The sequence below is a fragment of the Crocodylus porosus genome, unplaced genomic scaffold (genome assembly GCF_001723895.1).
Source record: "Crocodylus porosus isolate Cpor-Errol unplaced genomic scaffold, CroPor_comp1, whole genome shotgun sequence".
NCBI classification, from domain to species: Eukaryota; Metazoa; Chordata; order Crocodylia; family Crocodylidae; genus Crocodylus; species Crocodylus porosus.
Window position 1 is genome coordinate 44,360,955 of NW_017728931.1, and position 24,394 is coordinate 44,385,348.

Genomic DNA, 24,394 nt, shown 5'->3' on the forward strand with positions numbered 1-24,394 from the left:
GAGTCCCTCAGCATTCTTGCATGCCTTGCATCTGGCCCCATGGACTTGTACACATCCAGCTTTTCTAAATAGTCCCTAAGCTGTTTGTTCACTACTGTACCGCCCAGTGCAGTAGACTGGGAGCTGACTGTGTAAAGACCAAGGTAAAAAGGCATCTAGTACTTCAGCCTTTTGCTCATGATCTGTCACTAGGTTTCTTCTACCATTCAGTAAGACCCACATTTTCCCTGACCTTCCTGTTGTTGCTAACATACTTGTAGAAACCCTTCTTGTTACTCTTCATGTCCCTTACTAGCTGCAACTCCAGTTGTGCTTTGGCCTTCCTAACTTCATCCCTGATTGCCCAAGCAATATTCTTGTACTCTTCCCAAGTTATTTGTCCAAACTTCCACTTGTAAGCTTTATTTTTGTGTTTAAGCTCACCAAAGAGTTCTCTGCTAAGCCAAGCTGATTGCTTGCTACATTTGCTATTTTGCACCCCCAGTAAGGTTTCTTTAAAATGCAGTGAGTGCTCCTGGACTCCTTTCCCCCTCCAGCTGGCCTCCCAGGAGATTCTGCCCCTCAGTTCTCTGAGGGAGTCAGTCTGCTTTTCTGAAGTCCAGGGATACTTGGCTGCTCTTTCCTTGTGTCACAATCCTGAACTCAGTCATATCCAGGGATCCTGGTTTTCTCTGATTTAAAAAACCCAACAAAACCCCAATTTTCTGTTTTAAAACAAGTAACCCAAAACCCACATTTTTTCCATGATTAAAATGAAAGACCACTTTACCACCCAGTGCAGTAGACTGAGAGCTGACTGTGCAAAGACCAAGGTAAAAAGGCATTGAGTACTTCAGCCTTTTGCTCACGATCTGTCACTAGGTTCCTTCCACCATTCAGTAAGACCCATACTTTCCCTGACCTTACTCTTGTCGCTAACATACTTGTAGAATACATACATACATCTATGTATTGGTGGTCTTTCATTTTAATCATGGAAAAATGTGGATTTTGGGTTACTTTTTTTAAATCTGAAAATTGGGGATTCTTTTTTTAATCGTAGAAAACCAGGATCCCTGATCTACTCATGGTCACTGCTGCCCAACTTGTGTTCACTTCTACATCCACCACCAGTTCTTCCCTGTTTGTGAGCAGTAGGTCAAGCAGAGCACCATCCCTAGTTGGTCTCTCCAACACTTATACCAGGAAGTTGTCTCCAATGCACTCCAAAAACTTCCTGGTTGCTTGTGCACTGCTGTTTTGCCCTCCCAGCAAATGTCACAGTGATTGAAGTACCCCATGAAAACTAGGGCCTGTGATCAGGAAACTTCCTCGTGTTGTAATGCATTAATATATTTGAAAAAATTATAGTCAACTTCATTGGTAGATGAGCTGCAGGATGGTGTGGGGCGTCTTAGAAAGGAGAAGAATGTCATGGTTTTCTCAGATGTAGAATCCTTTAGAATCCTTCTACCTGCTGTATGAAAATAGAAAAACAAAATTATTTTAAATCTAATGCATTTAAAGCTGTTTAACTGAGTTATGAGGTATACTTAAGCATAATCTATGAACTGAGACCTGGTTCATGAATTTTCCTCCCTTCTCCCCAGCCCTCATATTTGTATTTATGGATATGGGGTATTAAAGTAGGTAAATTTTAATTTATATTCCTTATTATAAATGTTATCTTTGTTTAGTTAAATCTCAGTAACTCCCAGTGTGAATACTCTTATTCATAATTAAGGTGGTCATCATTTTCTTTACAAATTAAACTAAGCTAGACCTGGTTTATGGTCACTTTAATTCAGAATAAGAGTGGGGCATTAATGTAATCTAATTAATGCAAGTAATTAATAAAAGCCCAAACACTGGAAAAATAAGGAAGCAGATATCAGGGTTATTTTTCAGTTTATTAAATGATATAGAGAGCAATTTCAATAACTCTCCTTGATTATTTGGTAGTGACATTTTTATTCTTTCAGTGCAAAAGCCCAATTTGTCTTTCCATGATTCCTAAATGTCTTGGCAGAGGCAAGCCTTTTGTTTTGCTTAAGTACTTCCTTTTCTAATTGTAAAATACAGTATTTTAAATAATATAATCTCAATAAAATGCTAATACTTTACATAAAATAAGACCGTTTGTTAATTTGAGCTGCTATTTTTGTTTGTTTTACCAGTGTTTATATTCAAAAGAATAATACACTAATTTATTGAAGGAAATGAATCTACTACCCTAAGGGGTTGATGGCTGTAAAAGCTAAAAAATTTCACAAAAACCGAGGTTGGGGAGAGTTCTTTTTTTTTTTTCTTTCTTTCCTTCCTTCTAAAAACAAAAAAAAAAAGTCTTCATATTCTGCACTTCTGTGGCATGGCTTATGCTAGGGATCTCAATTGCTTTACAGGCATTAAACCTCTTAATAGCGTGCAGTTCAGTAAAAGATGTCTTCATTTTTCCATCTGACTGCAGGTATCTTTTAGGTTTACTTACTGCTTAGGAAAGTAATTAAAAATATTTGATCTACTGTCCAGTCCTGTTTGAGGGTCTTGCATTTAATAGTCATTGGATAGAATGGATGGAAAACAGTGGAGAAGTTTGTCTCACTGGGGGTAAGGCTCTATCTAGCCTAGAATTCAGAACCTCCTCTTTTCCAGATCAACATCCTTTTCACTTAACCACAACATGCTAGCTTGTTTGCTTTCTCCTGACCCTATATCTACCTCATTTGGCTGCCCTTGGACCAACTTTAAAAGAAGTGCTGGGGAAGGGACTAGACATAATACCATCAAAGTATGTAAATAGAAGAAAAATACTATAAGAGTCTGCCTTTGAACATACTGTATTTTCTTGCATAGTACTCATCCCCAAATAAAATATGCTCCTTATTTTTGAAACGCAGAATGAAGAAAAAAGATCTTTCCTTAAGAACCTCTGCCAAGGGTGGGGGAGAAGAGAAAGTGTCCCTAGCTAGCAGCTAGGGAGCGCTGCATGCAGCATATGCAGCTTTACTTTTGCTTTTTCCTGTCAGAAGCTTAAGCAGCCAAAGCTGCTATTACCACATTTCCTTGGTTATAATGCATGTCCCAATTTCAATCAACTGAATTTTGGAAAAGAGTATCGTATGCAGGAAAATATGGTAAACTATATGGTGGGAGTGTTACTCGTTGCCACACTAGTTATAGTTATGCCTGTAGGACTGTAATACTATATATTATTAAAAATGCCATTTACTGAAAGATCAGACCCTTATTTTTATTTTATTGCATCAGTATCATTTGCAGAGAAGAAGGGGCACAAGATACAACTAGAGAAATAAGGTCACCTTACTTTTCCTCTCACATTCTGAGTTGCATAAAATTAATAGTTTATCTTAACTACTTCAGTAGTTTGTAAGAATTTTTTGTCTCTCAATATAGGTCTCCATCTCAGCCTAGGGGATCTTCTCCAAAACCGCTCAGGCAACGTATTAAAAAACTTGAGGAAGAAAGTAAAATTAAGGTGCAGTATGGAAGTGGTCTTTTGTGTAAATATGTCTGTTCATTTGGGTATGTAATACGTGTTATTTCTGCATGTGTTCAGTTCCCTTTGTCTTGGAAAAGGATACAGATTTGTAGAAATAATATTAGTAAAGTTATTGGTTTACATAAGTATTTTATAACTAATCAAGCAACTTGATCACATGAGTTTTATCTCCTGAAAGAAGAGCTATCTAAACAAAGACCTAAACGAAAAAGTGACACGAAAAATAAACCCAGCAAAGACGCTAGAAAAGAAGGCTTTAACTTAGTGCAGTGTTTCCCAACCAGTGTGCCACAGCATTTTGGGCTGGAGCCACACCTCCTGCCTGGCTAGAGCTATGCCCCTCCTGCCTGCTGCTGCTGCGGATACAGACAGATGGGGGAGCGTGGCTACAGCAAGGCAGGGGGTATGGCTCCAGCCCAAAATGCCATCTGGCTGGCCATGCTCCCCCCTCCCCAGTTGGTGTCCGGTGTGCCGTGGTGTTTCTTTATTTAGATAAGTGTGCTGCGGGGTGAAAAAGGTTGGGAAATACTAGTGAATCAAGATGCATTGAATTAATTGATGCATATGTTTAAAAAAAAAAAGAGTACTTATAGTTCCTGTAGACATTCAGGTGAAGGCATGATAGGATCTGGTATATGAGCCACATAGTCAAGCCTCCTGCCATGCCGTGTGTGTGTGTGGCAGGAGGTATGATTGTAGGATCCAGCATTAGATCCTATCATGCCTTATTGTCAGTACAGGGGAAGCCTAGGATCACCATCCTGGATTCCCCCTGCATTGGCAAGTAAAAAGCTCCTGCAGCAGTGAGTCCCATAGCTGACGGGACATGCAGCCACAGCAGTGCCCCACAACTACTGAAACCGAGTCCCACAACTGCGGATTCTGGGTCCGGGCAGTGCCCTATGGCTGCCAGAACCCGGAGTCTGTGGCATTGGGCCTCGTCCCATCAGCTGCAGTGCGCAACTCTCCCTCCCAGCAGTCATGGGGACCCAGAGTCCCACAGTGAAGGGGCACCTGGTGGCTGCCTACAAACTCATCAGGAGAGATCAACAGCAAATAGGGAAAGCCCTATTCTCCCCAGCAGCATCGTGGGTGATGAGGAACAATAGTAATAAGCTGATAGGTTTCGGTTAGAAATCAGGAGGCAATATTTTACGGTTAGGGTGGCCAGAATCTGGAACCAACTTCCTAGGGAAGTAGTCCTCGCCACTACCTTGGGCAAATTCAAAAAGAGGTTAGATGATCACCTGTCTAGGGTCTTGGGAGCCCAACATTCATTCCTGCCTGTGGCAGGGGGTCAGGCTAGATGATCTATTCAGGTCCCTCCTGACCCTAGCTACTATGAAACGATGGAACTGGGACTGTGGGGCGTTGCCAGGACCCCATCCCACAGCTGTGGAACTCTGGGTCCTGGCAGCATGGGGTACTGCCAGGAACTACAGTCTGCAGCTGCATGGCACTGTCGAGAGGGAAAATCCTGTCAGGTGTGGGGGGACCCCCCCCCCCCCCCGAAAGCTATGGGGTGTCCCCTTCAGCTGCCGGAGCTCCCAGCCACAAGGGCAGACCCTGCTATGCGTGCAAATTAAAGTTGGATAGATACCAACTATAAAGTTATTACACATTTTCCAGTAATAACTATATAACTAGTTGGACCTCTTCAAGGTGCAGTAGTTGATTTGAACATGTAGCTGGTCTCAATTAATTGCACAATTAACCCAGTAATTGCGTGATACATGTAATGTGTAGTGGGGCACCTTAAAACAAAAATACATGTGGATAAATCCTTCTTTTGTTTTTGCATTTCTGCTAGTCTGGGTAGTGTAAAATAGCAATAAAGAAGTTTCACAATATCATTTATGGGTACTTAAAATTTGTTTGGAACATCCAAAAATACTGTCATAAACCAAGATATCTCTGTGACCAAGAAAAATTAGATAAGAGTCTTATGGTATCTTATTCTATTGTCCAGATAAAAATCAAAACTCATAGGCTGTGTACAGACGTTCAAAAAGCCTCAGGCGGAATTGATCTGTTACATGGTTTTCTGTAAACAGAGTAATTTAGATCAGTAGTGAACAGAACACACGTTTGACCTTTGGATGTGGAGGCGAGAGGGGCAAATCTCAGACCGCCATTTTTAAACCAGTCTGTGTGTGCCGAACTTCTGTTCCATTACGGGTATAGACTGATTTTGTGTACTGTTCTTCTGTTCTGTTAGAGGTATAGACCAGGCTCCAACCACTTGTACCAATAAAAGTGTAAAGTCTGTACCTGGCCATAGTTATTGCAAGATATTGTTATCCACATCATTTAGAAGAATGTCTTTAATATTACTGAAAATTTCCATTACATCTGTTTTTTAAAGAATACATTTTATAAGAAGTGTAGAGTTAAGGCTGTTTTTAGGGCTGTGGTAGTACTTCCTAGTATTCTAATTATGTATGGGTGAGAGCTAAATGAAAACTGCTGTCAAGTAGCTTATCAGGTGGATTCTAAAAAGAGGAGGAACAGGTTAAGGATAAACTTAAAAGAAGTTAATTTATCTAGCTTAAAAATCACACTTAGCTAGTTTGAATTAATTGTTGAATGCCCCTGTGTACCTGGCATATTGTTTCTGATTAAGGCATTAATTTACAAGTGTGATAGCCATTCCTGAACAGCTCCATGTAGGGATACTTATCCTGGAACTTCAGTTGTCCAGCAAAAACACAGCATAAATTTAGGCTGAATTTTAGAGCTCATAAGACATCAGACAGAGAAAGGTAGAGACACAGGGTCTTTTGTAGGAGTCTATTTACCTAGACAGGTTGTAGATCCACTGTCCCTGGAAATTTTCAAGAGCAGGTAAGTAGATACTTGACTAGGATGGCTTACTTGGGGATTATTTTATCTTAAGTAGGGGGCTGGACTAGATAACGTCATGTGATCACCTCCAGCACTAACTTCCTATAATCCCTGATCTTTCTGTGAATAAATCAGACTTTCAAAATCTACCTGGTGTCACTGTGGAGTTGTCTATATGGCACAGTACAGTTCTGAGGAGAGAGACCCAAGCTAGCTGGAATTCCAGAAACAGTAGCTATTAGGGGTGTGCAAAGTGGGTCCTATTCGATTCGGATTCGGTCCGAATTGGGGACAGTGATTCGAGTTGATTCGGATCGTGGTCCCTGATTCAATTCAACTGAATCTGAATCTGAAGATTCGATGCTAATTCAGAGAATCAGCCATTTGGACATAGACCCAACTTTAAAAGTTTTTTCTACATACCTTGACGTAGCAGGTGCAGCTTGTGAGTGCTGGGGTGCATGGAGCTCCCCATAGGAATGTGGAGAGGCCTTCCATGTGCTTGGTGGCGAACCCAGAAGTGAATCGGAAGTACTTCTGATCCACTTCTGGGTCTGCTAGGGAGCATGCTGGGGCCCCCTATGCCTCCCTGGCTTGGCAGTTGGCCAGGGGGACCCCAGGTGCCCCCTCCCCTCAGACCCAGGAGGCACCAGTCACCAGGTGTGGGGGGGTGTTGCTTCCCAGCGCATTCCCCAGCAGAGCTGGAAATGGACCAGAAGTGCTTCTGGTCCACTTCTAGGTCTGCTGCCAAATGCTCTGGGAAACCACCCGCGCTTCTGTGGGACACTCCATGCACCCCCAGCATTACAGCACTCATGAGCCACCTGCTACCTAGAGGTATGTAGAAAAAACATTTAAAGTTGTGTCTATGTCCAAATGTCTCCGAATCAATTCGGAGGATTCTGATTTGATTTGGAGAGATTAAAGGGTCCTCTGATTCAGTTTGGATTTGGAGATTCAGCCACCGAATTGGGCTGAATCTCCACTGAATCAAATCAAGGACCAAAGCTTTGCACAGCCCGAGTAGCTATGCAGTAGCATAGTGCTCTACCTAGACAACTATAACCTGCTTCTCTACAGCTCTAACTAACCTGGGAGGAGTGTCATTGTAATGTGGCTATACTGTATTACTGGTTCACTTGGGTATCTCTGCTCAGTCCTTAATTGTGGTCTTTAGACTTATTCTACAGTCATATGGATGATGGCTTCTGAGGGAAATATGAGTCAACTGGCTTTGACATTGACAGACAAAGGAAACAGTGTAAACAGGGAATAAAGCAACCTGAGGACCCAGTCCAGAAGCCAGGTAAATTTTGAAATTATGGCCTGAGGGAAATACATGCACTGTGTCGCTCTTTTGGAAGAGGTGTCCAAAGAGAAAAAGGTGCAGCTAATTTGAACTATGGAAATCTACATGTGAAAAAGAACAGTAGAACTGCCCAAGATCAGTTTTTACAGGGCAAATGCACATTAAGTGCCATTCTACTCTGAAAAATGTATGTAAAAGCACCCAAACAGATCTAGTCCCTTTGACTATTGAAAAGCAGTATTTCCTCTAGTGGGGATTAACTTTTTTGTTCTTTGGAATCAGTAGTGCAGCACCAACTTAGCCAAAAGTCATCTGGGTCTGTTTATGATTTGTGGAGCAATAAGGCTGTTAAACCAGAAGTCCTAGCATAGAGTAATTATCATTGCACCCAGGATGTCTCTAGGGGCTTTTATTTATCTGGAGAAGTGCAAGAGAAGCCAAAGCAAGTTCTTCCAAACTATACACCTGTTTATTGGGATATTTTCAATTGGGCAATATTAACAAGAGCAGCTACATACAGCACAAAATACACAAACATAACTCATTGCTGGGTGGAGAGGTCTCAGGGCCCTCACAATCCATCCCCAAGGTTTGAGGCAAGTTCCACACTTCCACCCCTCTGCCTTTGTGGCGGAGTTTTATACAGTTCAGGTTCAGATTTCTATATTCCCATCCAGTCGTCTGAGGTGAGAATCTTTTGGCCAATTCAGTAGGGAGTAGGGAAATTGTTATGGTCAGTGACCATGTCTCTTTCCTAGAGTCACGTTATTAGCATTGAGTTGATCACTGGCCTGTGCATCTACTTTTAAACCATCCTTCACAATCCAGTTCTCTTGCATGCAAAGTATTGTGATTTAGATTAAATTGCTTCAGGGATCAGAGTGTCTGTGAGGAGGAATGTAGTAACACACCCAGCACAGCAAAGAGAGGTAAGGGCTGTTCAAGACCTCCCCCGCATCTGTTCTTATCTATACTTTTCTATTCCTTTTGAAGTCTGCTTAATTAAACAGATGCAACGGAGGACAGCATTTGCCCTGTGGAATCTATATTAGTGACAACAAATGAACCAAGACAAAGCTTGACTCAAATTTCAGGTTGATTTGGTAGTGTTACATGCAGAAGAAGAAACACATTTTGGTAAAAACAAAACAAACTTGATTTGGAGTAATTGAGTTCATACTGCTATTTTTATTTAGCTTTCAATGTTGATTTGATTCAGCTGAACTATTTAGCCAGGTGTCTGGTTTATGTGATGGAATTCATTTGTCTCTATATATTGCAGGTAGATAAGATAGTGTTCTGCAGTACTGCCGAATTCTCATAAGGATATGCAGATCTTTCTCCCTCTTTCCCTAGGACATTTATGACTTGTGACACAACAGCTGGAAAAGTCCTTTGACCTTAATCCTTTACAGGGAGAGACCTTGATTTATTTTTTTTTAGGGGTTTTTTTTGTGAAGGATTGTAAATTTTGAAATTCATCTAATAAAGGTAGAATATCAAACATTGTATATTTTGCTCAGCTTCATACTAGATTAACTTTTGTCTGATTTTCTTCCTGGGCACTGTCTTGTATTTCACTTTTGACATGGTTCAGTTTGATTGGGAGGCTCAGACTAATGAAAGCGACTTGTAAACAAAGGTGTAACTAGCAATTTTAGTGTTGTGAAATGCCGGAGGGGAAGCGTGTACTAAGTAACCTCAGCTGCTGCTGCAATATGGCCTGCCTGGGTACAGTCATTCTAGGATCCCATCTAAATTGGTGTCCAGGGCTGGTGCCCTGCTTACCCTCCCTTAGTTATGCTACTGTATATGATGATGAACCCACTTTTCAAATGCTCTGTTTAAGGGTTGATTTGACATTAGACAGATATAGTCACCATGACAGCTACTCAAAATAGTAAACAGATGCTACTAAATATCAAGACAAAAGAAAAACCTGGGACAGGAAAGTTTATACTGGCTTTTAATGTGATCAAATACGACTCTTGTTAAAAACAGGGATTGGTATACAAATCAAACCAATCATTTTGTAGTACTTGAATTTTACTATTAAGGCTTTTTTAAAATTAGTTATTGTTATTTGTACATTAATGCTGTGTTTCACCTTAAGTAAGGATGTTTTAATTTTTTTCATATTATAAATAAGGTGAGGGGAGATTATACTACAATCACTACAGCCATTCAAAATAACTTCCTAAATGAATTTTAAGGATTAAGTCCAATTTTGTTCATCCCTAACAGATGAAGCAACCCTTAATCAGGTCTCAGTTTGCTTGTACATATAAAGATGACTTGACTAAGAAGAAGAGTGTGCAGTTTTTCAGTAGCAGTGAAAGCCCAACTTGGGTACAACCAGCACAAAAACAAGACCCTGCTCTCCCTCTAAAAGATGAACCTCTTGCAGGTAAATTGAAGTAGAATTGACTGACTGAGAAAATTTCATGCCTGATATTTTCAAGTGATGTACCACTTTGTTATTATTTAAATACTACAACATCAAGCTTTTGTTAAAGTAAAATAAACAGGGTTTAATAGCTTTGCACGTCCTATGATCAATACAACCATTTTGGCTTCAAAATATTCTTTTTGGTTACTACATATATAAGGTATGAATTATGTAAATTACAATTAAGATCTTAATATGTTTTTTCCAACATTTTAGAATTTATGTACTTGCTTCCCAAAGGTTCAGAAGTTATGTTTATGCATATGCAATGTAATTTTAAAATTAACAGTAACATTTTCATTGCTGATATATTACGGGGGTTAGTGGATAGTTAGACTGTTTTTTATATATTTTATATATTATTAAACATTCATGGCTTATGTCATTTTAATCACAAGACTATCAGAATTAACTTTTTTTCTTTTCCTTAAATATGTTTGTTCTCCTATATGGCTGAAGGTATGAATTCAGATTTTGAAAGACAAGCATTTGGAACTAAATCTGAAAATATTCACCAGAATGGAAGTAAAAGTAAAAAAGAAGATGCAAAGCTGCGCTGTCAGCTAAGAAACAAGAGCACAAAGAGGAGACAGGTGGAGCTGAATAAAGAAATCATCTGTAATAATGACAATGAACCATCTCAGGATACAAATATTAAGAGACCTAAGACTTCAAACAACCCTCAGAAGAAATTGGACAGCAAATTGGATAGAGGTGGAAAAAGCAACAAAACTACTGCGAAGACTAAATTGATTGCTGGTCAGGCAAAATTGACACATTTTTTTAGATTATGAGTCTTATTTTTATTTTGATATATATAATGTTTTACTATTACATAACAAACATGGTAAGTTTTGCAAGAACAAGACAACAGATGCACAAATACCTTGACTTCATTGTGTATGGTAATGTGAGTAGCATACGTATACTGTTAGACAAATATATCTACAAATCTGAATTATGCAGAATTTTCTGTTTTAACAATGATACCGCATAATTTTTCAACTAGGTTACTTAATGATGGTTGATAAAGTTTCCCTCACCTTGGAATACAGAGAGTAGTACTTTAGATTTAAGTGTATAACAATACCAAAACACAATAACTTCAAGTTTCATTAAACTGGCAACCAAATAATTTAATCTCCTTCAAGGAAGGTGAGGCTGGCCAGCAATTTTCAGACTTGCCAACAAGGTCGATAGACTCTTCCCAACATACACCTGAGCACTGAAAAAGAAAAAAAACTTCCAAAAGTTTAAATTGTAAAAATTAGGATGTATTATAGTGACATCTAGCAAGACCATTAATTTTAACAAATAAATATACCTGAAATAGTCCAACTAAATATTTAATTTCATTATATTCTATTAACACATTGTACATTGATAAACACTGGCACATAATTTCCAAATTTCCTTTTTCAAACATTTGCAAGTATAATCTTATTCAACCAAACATATATACTGCATTACGTCAAAGGCAAAATGCAAGTATACTTACTGTCAAAATCTCTCCTTCCTATAGGAAACTTAGCAGAATTTTCTTCATTGCCAACCTCTCTTCTTTCCTGTATTGATTCAGTATTCTTTATTTCGGTGTCAGCTGGAAAAGCTACTGAACCCTTCAGGGCAAGATAAGGTAGCTGTTTTATAGCCAGGTTCAGCGGCAGACTGTGGCTTATGAAATTATGTTTGGAACCTATATTCTGGATTTTAAAAGGACTGATTAAAGTTTTAAAGACTGTTACCATTGTGCTTAGTCTTCATCAAGAAAGTAAGTAGTGCAACTGAAGATGATCTTTAAACAGTAAACATCATCATACAATAGATGTTAATTGAATACTGTTGGTTTTTAAAAAGCAAGTTAAACGAATATGTGTAATCAACCTAATTGTTTATTATGGTTGTAAACCTCCTTCATATATACCAACTGGCTGAGACCAAAAAAAGCATTATTAAAAAATAAAAAAGAAAGAAAAAGGGAACTACATAAAGTAAGCTGAATTCTACTCCCCGACATACACATAGTCCTGATCACCTACATATCTTTTTAGAATAAGTTACCTTTGTTACCCAAATACAGATTAGTATGCCTAATATTAGATGCATGCAATTAAAAATTAGCCTATGAACATACACTAAGTTGCAGAAATGAGTGATTGCAATTATCCGCCAAAGCATCCTTTATAAGTGAAAAGTATTTATCTCATTTTAAGAGTCTTTATTTACATTTTGGAGTTGATTAAGAAACAGAAACTCACAAAGAACTTTGGGTTTCTGTCTTCCCCTTCATCCTGAAAACTAGCATCTTCCATCTTATAGTGCTCAAGAGAAAGTGTACCCCCTGTCTTCTCTGTTTTATCTCCATTCCGCAGCGATTTTCCTAGAGTGAAGGTGTTTAGTAGCATGTCGTCATCATCTACCTTCTGCAGAGACTTTGAAACTGAAAATAGAAAACCTTGGGAAAGAAGAGAGAAAGTTAGTATTAACATGTAGGATGAGAAACACATTCTTAGTTACTTAAAGTTGGCATAGAAGTTAAATGGTTTCAGAGAATTAAGAAGGGTTTCCCTTGCAAATTAACATGGTCTCCAGCTATGCCTATCCTTATATATTTCACAGAGTGAATAGAAACCACTTCAAGTGGCTTATGAGTTCATCCTTTATGAATGACTCATAATAAAGAGGATAACCTTTTGTATAGTACTTGTAGTGCCATATGCTACTTAAGTATATATATTTTTAACATGGATAATTAGTTTCTTTGTAGACTTTTAGGGCAGTACAGATTAGTAGTTTCTTTTAATGGATCAATTTAACAAAATTCACAGGATATAATCTCAATTTATGGTCCTGATTAAAGCAGGCCTTAATTTCAACTTAAGTAGTTTTAGAAAAGAACTAATTTGCACATGAGAGATACCATCCATAGAATAATTTTGTTTTAAAGATTAGTATATTATTTTAAAGTAGAACTGACTTTTTAAAATTACTTTTAAATGATGTAATTGAAAATTTTAACAATTGGCAATGACTTTACATTATCATTGGCTTAACAGAGGTAAAGCTGAAACCTTTAATGAATTTTTGTGTACAGTATATATGATGCCTTTATATAAAGATATCATTTAGAAATCCTCACTAATGCCTTTGTTACACTTGTTAGACTTTGAAACTGAAAGGAGAACAGTATCCCAAACACTAGCATCATATATTCAGATGTTCTGTCATTTTGGATGTTTCAAAAATTCTTGCCCCTTCTCTCTTCTTCTAAACAAAGAAATTCAAGTTTTGCTTAAAATTTTCTCTACTGTATTTTCAAATAGGATTGATTTTTTCCAGAAGGTAGAACCCTATAATAAAGTATTTTGTTCAGAAACAGGATAATGCTGTAAGGGAGGAGTTGTTGTTGTTGTTGTTGTTGTTATTTTTAGGGCTTTTTCCATATTATCCTACTGCAGCAGTGTTGTGTCCCTTGTGGGAAAAGTGCATGGAATCTCCCCAATCTTAGCATATCCCTTTAATAAAACAAAATAAAGTGACATCAGGGCCAGCTGTATTACAGTTTATCTCTGCACTGGTTCTGGCTCCAATATTTCTTCTCATTCCAGAAGAGTGAAAGAGAGCGAGCGAGAGAGAGCAAGCGAGCATCCAGCTAGTAGGAGAACCTTCCTAGTTTGTCAGGAACCTGGCCCAAGCAGCCAACTAAGCACAGAGTGAGCACTGTCCTTTTCATCTTTTCTAATTTTCTTTTTAACATACCTTTTTATGTATCCTCATACTTTAGGTAAAAGTTACTTTTGCATGAAACAGTTACAGTTCTTTCTTGCGCTATATTTTTTTTACTTAGGAGTAGGTGGCATCTGAGAGAATCCATTGGCAGCCTTTCCAGCACTGGGTTGGTACCAAGGAGGCATCTGGACCTGTTCATGTCTGATTTGATATGAATTTACATTGTGTTAGGTGTTCTGTTTTAACCACTCTGTGCACATAGTGGGCTTACCAACACCATTATGCAGATTTTCCTTATGTCCACTTCAATTACACTTCTGAAAAATGCATGATTTTTTCCACTTAAGAGCCTGATTAAATGCCAGTTCATTTACTTGCGTGTAACGGTACTTTAGAAAATATCAGCCCTTGTGTTTTGCTTTAATTACTATTGATCTGTCTTAGTGGTTGTTTAGTTGCGCCAAGAGGTCCGCTTGGTTTAGGCTGGTTCCCATTTTTGGTGGGTTGGTTCCCATTTTGTAAGTGCTGTATATGCTTAAGATGAGAGATCCTGCCCCCAGAAGTTTACAATCAAAATAAAGACAAGGTCTGACAAGTGAATGTAGAACAGAATGAAGTAGGACCTGGGTAAGATAAGAGCTGATTATCTCCTCACATCTTGCAGCATCGTTCAAAGGATCTGAGGGAACCTTGGCTGAGGATCACTGGTTTAAAAGGACAAGATGATAATGAATAGGTCACTCGCCTAGGCACTGCTGGGCAGTTTAGCATGTTTGTAATGGGAATTTGTCTTTCAAGACTTCTGAAGTGGCTTTGCAAATTGGAGGAAGGTTTTGTGTGGTTAAGCTGCAGTGTGAAAGTAGATACCAAAGTGCCTATGAAAGAAGCAGGGAAGTGGATAATATGGAGACAGCCATTGCATTTTCAGTAAAAAATGAACATGACAATGAGGGCTTAAAGGCTGGATAAGATGGGCGAAAGTAACTTATGAAGGGCCTTCAAAATAAGGACCAGTTTGTATTTGGGCTGGAGACTGGAGCTTGTGAAGGACTCAAGGTTTGAATCAGTCTGAAAGAGAGATTGACTTTGTCTGGAAGTCTGTCTAGACTGCAGTCACATGTAGACTTACTTAGCTATTACATATTAATTAACTTGGATATGAATACCAGTGTAGCTACCACATAGTATAACTTGGTGTGAAATAACTCTCTTGGTATAAAAAAGTTGTTGGGTTTTGGGTCTTTTTAGGTGAGTTTTTCATTCTGTACTGCCATAGTTGCACTATTAGTAGTGTCCAGGCTCGCTTATGAATTGTCTATTGCTCAGTCTCATGGGTAAAGGCTTTTTTTACTTTATTTTTTTTTTTTTAAATCCATCATTCAGTTTTCAACTTTTTGTTCTGACCAAATTTAGGAAATGTAAGCAGAGGTGCAAGAAAGCTTATTTTAAACAATTAAATTTTCTTTTTCTGTTTTGTGTTTGTTTTGTAATAATATTTTGAGTCAAAACAAAAATAGCTCTGAAGCAAGTTTATAAAATTCTGGGTCTACAGTCCTTGCATGACTGGGGCAGAGAAACCGTCTTGTGTTTTGAGCATCCTGAAGAAAGCACAAAAAAATACTTCTCTATATTGGAAGGGACACTTTACTCCCTTCTGTGATATTATTTGGATAACTTCACTAGCATTGTGATGTGGCTGTTATCTGAGAACCATGGTTGTGTTGCCAATTCAGTGAATGCTTGTTTTCTTTCAGATTCAGACAGTCTAAAATGAGACTGCTGCCCCCTTCTCGGCTAACTGTTCAACATCACTCCCCCGCCCCCTTTTTTTTTTTAATTTTCCATAGTCCAAGACAAATTGGCCAAATCAATTCCAAATCCATGAGTCAGTCCAGAACCATAAGTGGTTGTACTACCAGCAGATATCCTCCACCCTCATCTGGGGGTTCAGATGTTCCCAAATCCTTTGATGGGCATCCTACATGCAGGTCCAATCCCAGAGGCTTGGGGTTTGGATGCCTCCAAGTTTTGCTTGCCTTCAAGCCATATGGCTGGAGGAGCCAACTAGAGAAGAGTCTCTCATTTCCATAAAGTGGGCATAAAGTCAAGATCTGTCCACTCCAGCAAGTTAAGTGGAAGGTTAACTATGCATTACCTTTGTCACTACTACAGTACCCCTTCATTCTCTAGTACTCTTCACTGCAGAAGAGTTTGAGCTTCCTCTTACTGCAAAAGGGCTGGGAATCTAGTAGCCAGCCACTTGGAGAGGGTGAGGCACAGACTTTTAGCCTGCAGTGACTAGCTGGTTTGTAAACTCTGGCCCATGCCAGCAAAAGGCTGCCGACGTCTGTTCTACATGGTTGCTAATACAGAGTGAGGTGGAGACTGCAGAACAGTGCCCATGTGGCTTTGCACTCCTTGGATTGCTATGCAGCATCATTACTGGCATGTCCTGTATCAGTGTGTTGCCAGTCAAGGACAGCCCAAAAATCAGGCCTAATCAGGACAAAACCAACTGTGGCTTCTGGTTGGTTGAGGAAATAAGCGACGTGTAGCAGGGCGGTGGGGGGCATGCCGCCCTCCCGAAATTGGCTATCGCCAATTAGAATTTCCAGACAGAATTACTAAAGAGTTCTGTTGCTACATATGTATATAAAATCAGATAGCATCACAAAATGTGGTCATTATAGATCCTACAGAATGCATGGTTTACTTCTACTTGGTGCTATGGCCATTTAGGACAGCAGCCTCAAACTCAGTGTGTGTATCTGGGTTAACTAGCAATCTAATAGAAAGTATATTTTTTTCCTTTGGCCTTGAAATGTTCCAGTTCTAGAAAAAGTTGTAACTGTTCTATATAATAACAATGGTACTACTTATAAATAACCAACAACATTTGTCCTTATCAAACTGGCCTTTTCTTTCCACGGTTAATATTAACTTAGTGCTGCTCATACGAGCCATTGACAGCTATTCTAGGTTACTCTTCCGGCTTTTCCATGGAATCTTGTTACCGTGAAACTCAGACTTCTTCCTCTGAAATCTGATGCGACATGCATAAGTAAATAAAATGTGGCTGGTGACATTTTAACATGTCTGGAACTTACCTTTTGCTCTATTTGCATTTCAATAAAAATTAAATAGTTGCTAAACTTTAGTTTTAATAGTTAGTTTATTTACTCTTCAATTTTCATGCCTGAACTTTTGAGTTTAATGAGCACTGTCTGCTGTTGAACAATAAATAACAGATGTTCATTTCTATTTTTTAGGATTTTTTGAGAATGAAAAAGGTACAGTGCAATGGACTGTTCAATTAATTTTATATGTAAAAGAAAATTATTGCTGAATTTAGAATATAGTGCAAATACATCTGTTCAGTGATCATTTCTATAATAGTCTTTCAGCTGAATCTTCCTTTTGTCTTTAGATTTTTCCTGTATTCCCTATTTCTTTTGCTAATGCCCTGTCTAATATAAATCATGGTTTTATGAATTTCAGTGCTACAATTGATCAGTATCACATTTAATATTTCCTTTCTGATGTATAAAATCAGAAAGGAAATGTGTCTGTTTGTATATTTAAAAAAAGTAAAAAACAAGTAATTTTATGAGGCAAGCATTTCTCATTTTATTGTCTATCATCTAGATTCTGGTATGGTACCTTACTCTGGATAAAACTGAGCCTTATGAAAAGTGCTCCATACAAAGTGTGTTTTGAGCTCTTAAGTTAGGTATAATTGTACTGAATTTGCAAATAGCTGAACGACCTTATATGCATCTATTTATACTGTCCCCATGACTCTCTTCAATTAGCTTGACTTTAAGATTGTTTTCAATTATATAATCACAAAAAGATGTGCTTATTTTTCTTGTTCCTATACATAAGATTTTAGCAGCAAAAGGTGTACTATGGAAAAAATTAAATATAGAAATTTAACACTGATAATATTTAAAAAATGTTAGAGGTAGATAGTTGCAAGATTTTTTTTTTTTTTGTTAGATCATCTGTCTTTTGTTCAGATGTTTATATTCCAGTCATACACAGGCAACAATTGACAAAATTAAAGGATATTCAGCTGTCAGTCCAATTTGAGACCCTGTGTCTCCAGGTTCAAAAGTTTAATTAAAAAAACCTTTAATGCATTTGTTCATTTGTGTAATGTTACAACAGGGTAGAGGTAACAAGGAGGGATTTCTTAATGGCTCTATGGAGATGTAAAGACATGGAGCTTACCAGACATTAAAAAACAAAACAACCCCCTCCCCCCCCCCCAAAAAAAAAAAACCCACAAAAAACAAAAAAAACCCAACATGCCTTACTGAAGGAAGCAGCACTGGATGCTTCAGCAGGACTTTTTGATGCTTTAACTAATAGTTGATTCAATCAGCTGTTAGAAAAAAGGTCCACTAAAGTGCCTGATCTATACAGAATTCAGGTGAGCTGGGTCCAACTAATGCGCTGTCTCTTTTGGGCATGTCTGGGGCTTGGTGCAGGAGCGCATGGAGTTTAAAATAAAGCACTGTTTCTTTCTTTCTTTTTTTGTAATGTCTGCAAGCAGCTGAAATGCTTAGCACATCAAGTATCCTGAAGTAATGTATTTGTATGTCCCTCTCTTGACATGTATAACTAGAGCTATTAGTGATCATAAAAATATAGACTCCTTAAAAAAAACTCTATCTCATTTTCTGCCTGAAAGACCCAGCTCATGAATAAATGTGATCGTTTTAAGTATAGGTTATGCAAAGTATTATTTGGTTAATGTCTTAATTGTTAGCTGTGAATTTTGCTATGATTCTTTACTTAGATAATACATGACAGTGTAAAAGAAAAGTCGTATGATTGTTCATTATACATCTGGATGTGTTTTGGTCAGTACTGAAGAGTTTATATGAGCTAGCTCCAATAAAATACGTAGATGTTTTAAAGTTAGATGCTAAAAATTCTAATAGTTTGACCCCCAAAGTGAAATTCAGATGTTGAACAAGGCACATAAGCTCCATTTACTGTACATGGGGAGCATTAGCACCACCAGAATGAGAACCAAGCAGGCAAAATACTTAGTGAGAAGTGGCCAACAGCAAGACCTTAGGAAATGGGAAGGACTGGGAATGTGTTTGAAATCCTGTTCTCTAGAGCTGAGATGCCTCAGGGCTGCAGGAAGGCACTTCAATTGTTTTGTGACCCGCAGCCCAGATCAGTGTCCTAAGGTTAGACATGTATACATTTTCTTTCAAGGTGAGCATTTTATCAGTCAGTGGCTACAATTGAAGAAATAGTACTGGAACTAGGGACTTTAAGTAGGTCACTACCTTCCCCCTGTCCCCCAACATCTAAGGGTCCTAACCATTAGGGGTGTGCGAAGCAGGCCCTATTCAATTCAGATTCGGCCCAAACTGGGGACATTGATTCAATTCGTTGATTTGGATTCGCTGTCCCTGATTCGATTTGGCTAAATCTGAATCTGAAGGTTCGATGCTGATTCAGAGAATCAGTGATTCCGACATAGATACAGCTTTAAATGTTCTTTCTACATATCTTGAGCTAGCAGGTGTGGCTTGTGATTGCTGTTATGCTGGGGCAGATGGATCATCCCACAGAAGCGTGGGGGCCCTCCATGTGCTCAGCAGCGAACCCAGAAGTGGACCAGAAGTACTCTTTAATGGACTCTTCAAAGAAGTCTGACATACTATAGTTTAAATAAATATGTCTCAGAGATAATATGTATGCTGGGTCTTAACTTAATTAAGTACCCCCCTCAGTATGTATTTCATGCATTCATTCATTAACCCCATACACACAACCCCATTCACTGAATCAATCATCATATCACGTGAAATTGCCATCCATTCTTCAAAATTGCAGGTGTGTGAAATTGGATGATACCTGCTGCTTTCCCTTCTCCCTCCATTACTCCCTTGTGTGTTGCACTTATGTATTTCACGTAGATGAACAATTCCAAGTCTGGCAGTCCCCTTTCCCCTATCTCTTGCTTTGTTCAGCTCTAGCCAACTTTTGGTTTTGGCATTCCAGAAGAACACACAGATTTTCCTCTGTACTTATGATATCTGCTCCCATGTTGGCGGGAATACACTTCCTGTACATAGAATAATCATCAGCAGCACAGCCTATTTCTTTTGTTACAAACACAAAGTTCGGTTCTTGATTGTTTCTTTCCACAGGAGTCGGTTCTAGTGAAATCTTTTTCTCCTGGCCACACATCTCTTAGTGACCCTTCTTTTATTATATTTATTAACACTGGATACGCTGTCTAAAGCTCCATTTCCTCCTTTTCCTTTTTTATTGCCCACTTGGATTATACAATTGAAGTCTCCCACTATCTTGCCTGGTCTCCCTCTGACCACATATACCAGTAGTTTTCTAGGCAGTGCATTCCTTCCATCCCTCTCTGGTGGTGCATATACATTGCAATTTTCTAATTCTGTTCCCCTGACTGACAGTATCATTTGTTGCAATCTGCCACTGATGACTTCTACGCACTTTGCTCTCAGCTCTGGGTATTTTTATTTACCTTTCGCTGTGCTTCTGCATCAAGTTATACTTACTAGTTTCCCTCATTCATTTGTCCAGTTTTTGTGTTATTTGGACTACAGTGCTGAAAAATGGTTTTAAATTTTTAATGTTTAATGGGGGGTTTTAGAAGTTAAGCATTTACTCCTACAGATACTATATGGACAATCCATATTTTTTATCAGAAAACACAAAATTCTATTTTTGGTAATCATATCTTTCATATTTGGTCTTAACTTCATCAGTCATAGTATGTGTACCCTCTTTTCAGTCTCCCCTCTTTTTTCTGGCTGATCTCCTGATTTCTCTGGATTGTTCTCCTTACCAGATGACCTTTTATGGATGAAAATAGCCCATTTGAAGATAAATCTCACTACAGAAAAGACCTAAGACTTTTTACCTTGATTTTTTTCCTGCCTCAGCTTGATACCTATATTCACATACTTATAGTTTTACAGAACTTTAAATCCTAAAAATGTGGTTGTGAGGTTTACATAAGGGGAGCAACTTCAAATTTCAGCTACTTCCATGTCTTTTTTTGTGTGCAGTTAACACCTTATCTTCTTGGGTTAACCAGGGTCTAGAATGAAGGTCTCTCTCAGCAGTACTACATCAGTCATACTCTCTTGTGGCTACATCTACATATGCACTTAACTGCAGAGTAGACTAATTAGCTGTAGAGTAAAGAGTCACCATCTACATGTGCAATATGGTAAAGCCCAATAAACTAATTAATGTCAAGGACAGTACTATTTTACAGCCGGTTAATTAACTGCGATTAAACGCATGTGTAGACGCTGACCATGGGTGTAAATTGCAACCGATCAGCCCAACCAGCAGGAGGACGGGCTCCTGCCTAGCCACATAGCCCCACACTTTCAGTACCTTGTGTCCTAGCTAGGCCCTCCACTGACCAATGCCACCACCTGGAGCCTGGGGCTGATCCCCCTATGCTCAAATTGCTGCTGTCCAGGTGCACATGTAGACATTGCCCAAGAGTAGTTTACTCTAGCTCAAACTGCTCTGGATTTTATTGCTTCAAATTAATTGCATGTGTAGATGCACCCTGTTTCTCTAAGCTCAAGATTGATTCTTGGTCTTTGATTTGCAGAATGAATACTTGCACATATTTACCTACCCAGCCCACAGGAAGTTCTTGATTCAAAATAGAGCACAAGCATCATCAATTGGGTTTTGTTCTTCTGGCTCTTAGGGGGTTCTGTGAGTCTTCACATAATACTTGGCCACAGTGGAAGCACATTTAAAGGAATCTTAATCTCCTTGTACTTGGACAACTGGTTGATCAGTGGCCAGTCCTAACAGGAGACTACAATAGCTTGAGGACATGATCTTTCCCTGTTCTTTCATCAATAACTTAATTTTCTGAAAAAACTGTCTCTCTCACCATCACAAATGATAAGAATTCTTAGAAGCTCTGATCAATTCCCTATACATATCTAGGCCATGATGGTGATCGTGAGGTATTCCTTCAGGCTTTGGGTGGTCCAGTTTCCCTAAAGAATTTCAAAAACACTGTGGAAAATCTTTCTTTTAGGGAGTAGAGTTTTGCAGCTCTAAAACCAGATTAAATCTATGTTGAAATTAGTTCTAGTACATTCACCTGAAGTGTATTCTTCAGTTTCTAAGAAGAAATACACTGGAACCATACTTTATGCTTCTACTCAGAGGCATGCTCCTCCATTCCCTCTCCTTGTCTTCCATTTGCTTACTCATTTCTTGGCTATGAGAAGCGCAAGCTCGTGGTAGAAAGGCTGAAACAACAGCAGACCCCTCCTAGGGTCCAGAACAATAGTTTTTTTTGTTTACTTGTTTTATTTTATTGAAAGACTGTATATTACTGAGTGTGTTGAGAGAGATTCTAGGCAGCAACAGCCAGTGGGTTTAAAGATTGCATATTAGTGAGGCTTGCTGAGACGCACTTGGGGAAGGGGCCAAGGCCTGGTTGAAAAAGCCGAGGTGGCATCCTGCTACACATACCTAGAGCCCTAGCTAGATCTTTGTAAGAACTCCCAGTCCCTCTGATTTAGATAACAGCAAGGAAATATCATCATCTCATTCCTTGAGGTCAAGACACTTTTGATCACTGAAAGAATGTGTAGGATATCAAAGTATACAATTTCTAATGAAGACACTACTCACTGCTCACCTATGGCTTTTTTCCTTTATCTATACTAGCCTCCCTGGGCATATTGGGCATCAGCTTCTGTAGACTAGCTTCTTTAACATAATCTTGGCCCATGTTTACTCTTTTACAAAGGCATGGCAGCATTACAAACAACTGAAATGACAATTCTGTAGTCAGAATGGGGCTCTGGTGAAGAGAAGTTACAGATAGATTGATAGTCCTGCAATTTCTGTATCTGTAATCACCTTTGTCTCTTGATAGGACTGTAATACCTTCAACATCAAGTACATGGCCATATGTTTATAAGACCTTCAAGAAGTTACAGCAAAAAATGGCAGTTACACTGGAGATTCCAGTGAAAGTTGTCCAGGAAAAAAGTGGGAGATTAACTGTGGATCTAACAGTGTTGATTATATTATGTCCATGACAGACCCAGTTATCCAGTGTATTAGAATGCCTTATGTCCTTATGTACCTCATGAACCCTTTTAGTGGTCCATCTCAACCGTGCTTTCCATCCTCATGTGGAAAGCCACTCACAAGCCTAGTTGCTAGATAGATTATATGTTGAAGATATAATCTATCTCTTAATTACAGTTTTCCCCTCCTTGGGTTTTTGGTCTAGTACTGACAGGATGGCTGGGTCATCTTGTTCCCCTTGGCTATTGGTCATTCTTACACTAGGAAATCACTCAGCCCTCCTTCTGGCAGTAACACCAGTTAAGGGGATGGCAGAGATGAAAAGATTCTCATGGTGGGACTTCTGTATACTATATTGCATAAAGACAGATTAACCCAATGCCTCACCTAAGGTTGTTGTCTAATGTTAGTCTTTGATTTCTATTTTGATCAAGTAATAAACTTGCCTGCATTATATGCCAAACAATATTTCAATAAAGGGGATTCTGAATCTCATACTTTAGGTGTATTGAAAGTGCTATTTTACCTAGCTAGGACTAAGCCTTTATTGTATCCACCAGCTTATTTGTAATTTATGCAGATAGTGTGAAATGTCAAGCTGTATCAACCAAGATTATTCAACTGGGTTTCTACTTGCACTAAATTATATTAATTTAGACCCACCACTGAGAATTACAGCCTCTTCCAAGAGGCCTCAGTAAACTTCTGCAGCTTCTTTGCAAAGTGTTCAAATTGTGGAAAAACAGAGGGTAACTTGGAGTTTGTGTTGAAACTCATGGAACCCATGCCTTATTATTTGGTTTCAAAATAGACCTAAACAAATATTGTAAGACAGCTCTGCTGAGGTATGTGCCAGTTGTTGGTAGACTTAAAACCCATGTCCTCTAGGTTAAGAGATTCCTATACATGCCATACTGCATTCCAGCTGACTCCAGACTGAAATCTATCAACACTGGGATGTAGAATAGTTGAGATACAGATGGAGAAGAGTGTTGATGCAATCGAACATCCTTGCTTGACTCCAGTTTTAATAATAAAGGGATTCCTTTCTGAGCCATCAGGATAGTTATTGGCACATCCAACAGTGGTAACATGTTGTGGCTAACATCCAAGTCTTATCAGGATCTTCCATAGGACCTCTTTGTAGATTGAATCAAAGTCCTTAGTGAGATCGGTGAAGGCTAGGTAAAGATCTTGGTGTTGCTCAGAGCAGTTCTGCAGCTGTCTCACAACAAAGAAAGGACTAGGAAAGTGTGCATGTGTATTGTGTGTGAGTTGTATATCACATTGTGTGCTCCAATGACCCTGAGAGTGATGCCATCTGGAGCTCATGGTCCTGGTAGGGCCACCCACGGTGACAAGGTTGAGGGGGAGGTTCCAGACAAAGAATGATCCAAGAAGTCCTCAACGGTGGAGCAGGTGGAGGAAGGCTGTGGTCCCAATGTTTGTGAAGGCAGAAGAAGGCAGCAAT

At 38.9% G+C, this 24,394-nt stretch overlaps 2 protein-coding genes across 4 annotated transcripts in view; one reads left to right on the forward strand and one right to left on the reverse strand.

Annotated features, from left to right (window-relative positions):
• The window catches only part of PARPBP (PARP1 binding protein), a 59,159-nt gene extending 48,106 nt beyond the window's left edge, over positions 1 to 11,053 (forward strand). For all 3 annotated transcript variants that reach the window (XM_019544747.1, XM_019544748.1, XM_019544746.1), the window contains 3 exons: positions 3,394 to 3,475; positions 9,897 to 10,059; positions 10,561 to 11,053. In XM_019544747.1, the coding sequence (XP_019400292.1) occupies positions 3,394 to 3,475; positions 9,897 to 10,059; positions 10,561 to 10,895 (580 nt within the window). In that variant the 3' untranslated portion in view covers positions 10,896 to 11,053. The remainder of the gene's footprint in view (positions 1 to 3,393; positions 3,476 to 9,896; positions 10,060 to 10,560) is intronic.
• A 105-nt stretch (positions 11,054 to 11,158) lies between these two features.
• On the reverse strand, positions 11,159 to 13,710 carry PMCH (pro-melanin concentrating hormone). Its single transcript, XM_019544750.1, has 3 exons — positions 12,360 to 13,710; positions 11,600 to 11,804; positions 11,159 to 11,326 (listed from the first exon to the last, which is right to left on the reverse strand). Exons 1-3 carry the CDS (start codon positions 12,606 to 12,608, stop codon positions 11,277 to 11,279), a joined length of 504 nt encoding a protein of 167 aa, XP_019400295.1. The 5' UTR covers positions 12,609 to 13,710; the 3' UTR covers positions 11,159 to 11,276.
• Between the last annotated feature and the right edge of the window lie 10,684 nt (positions 13,711 to 24,394).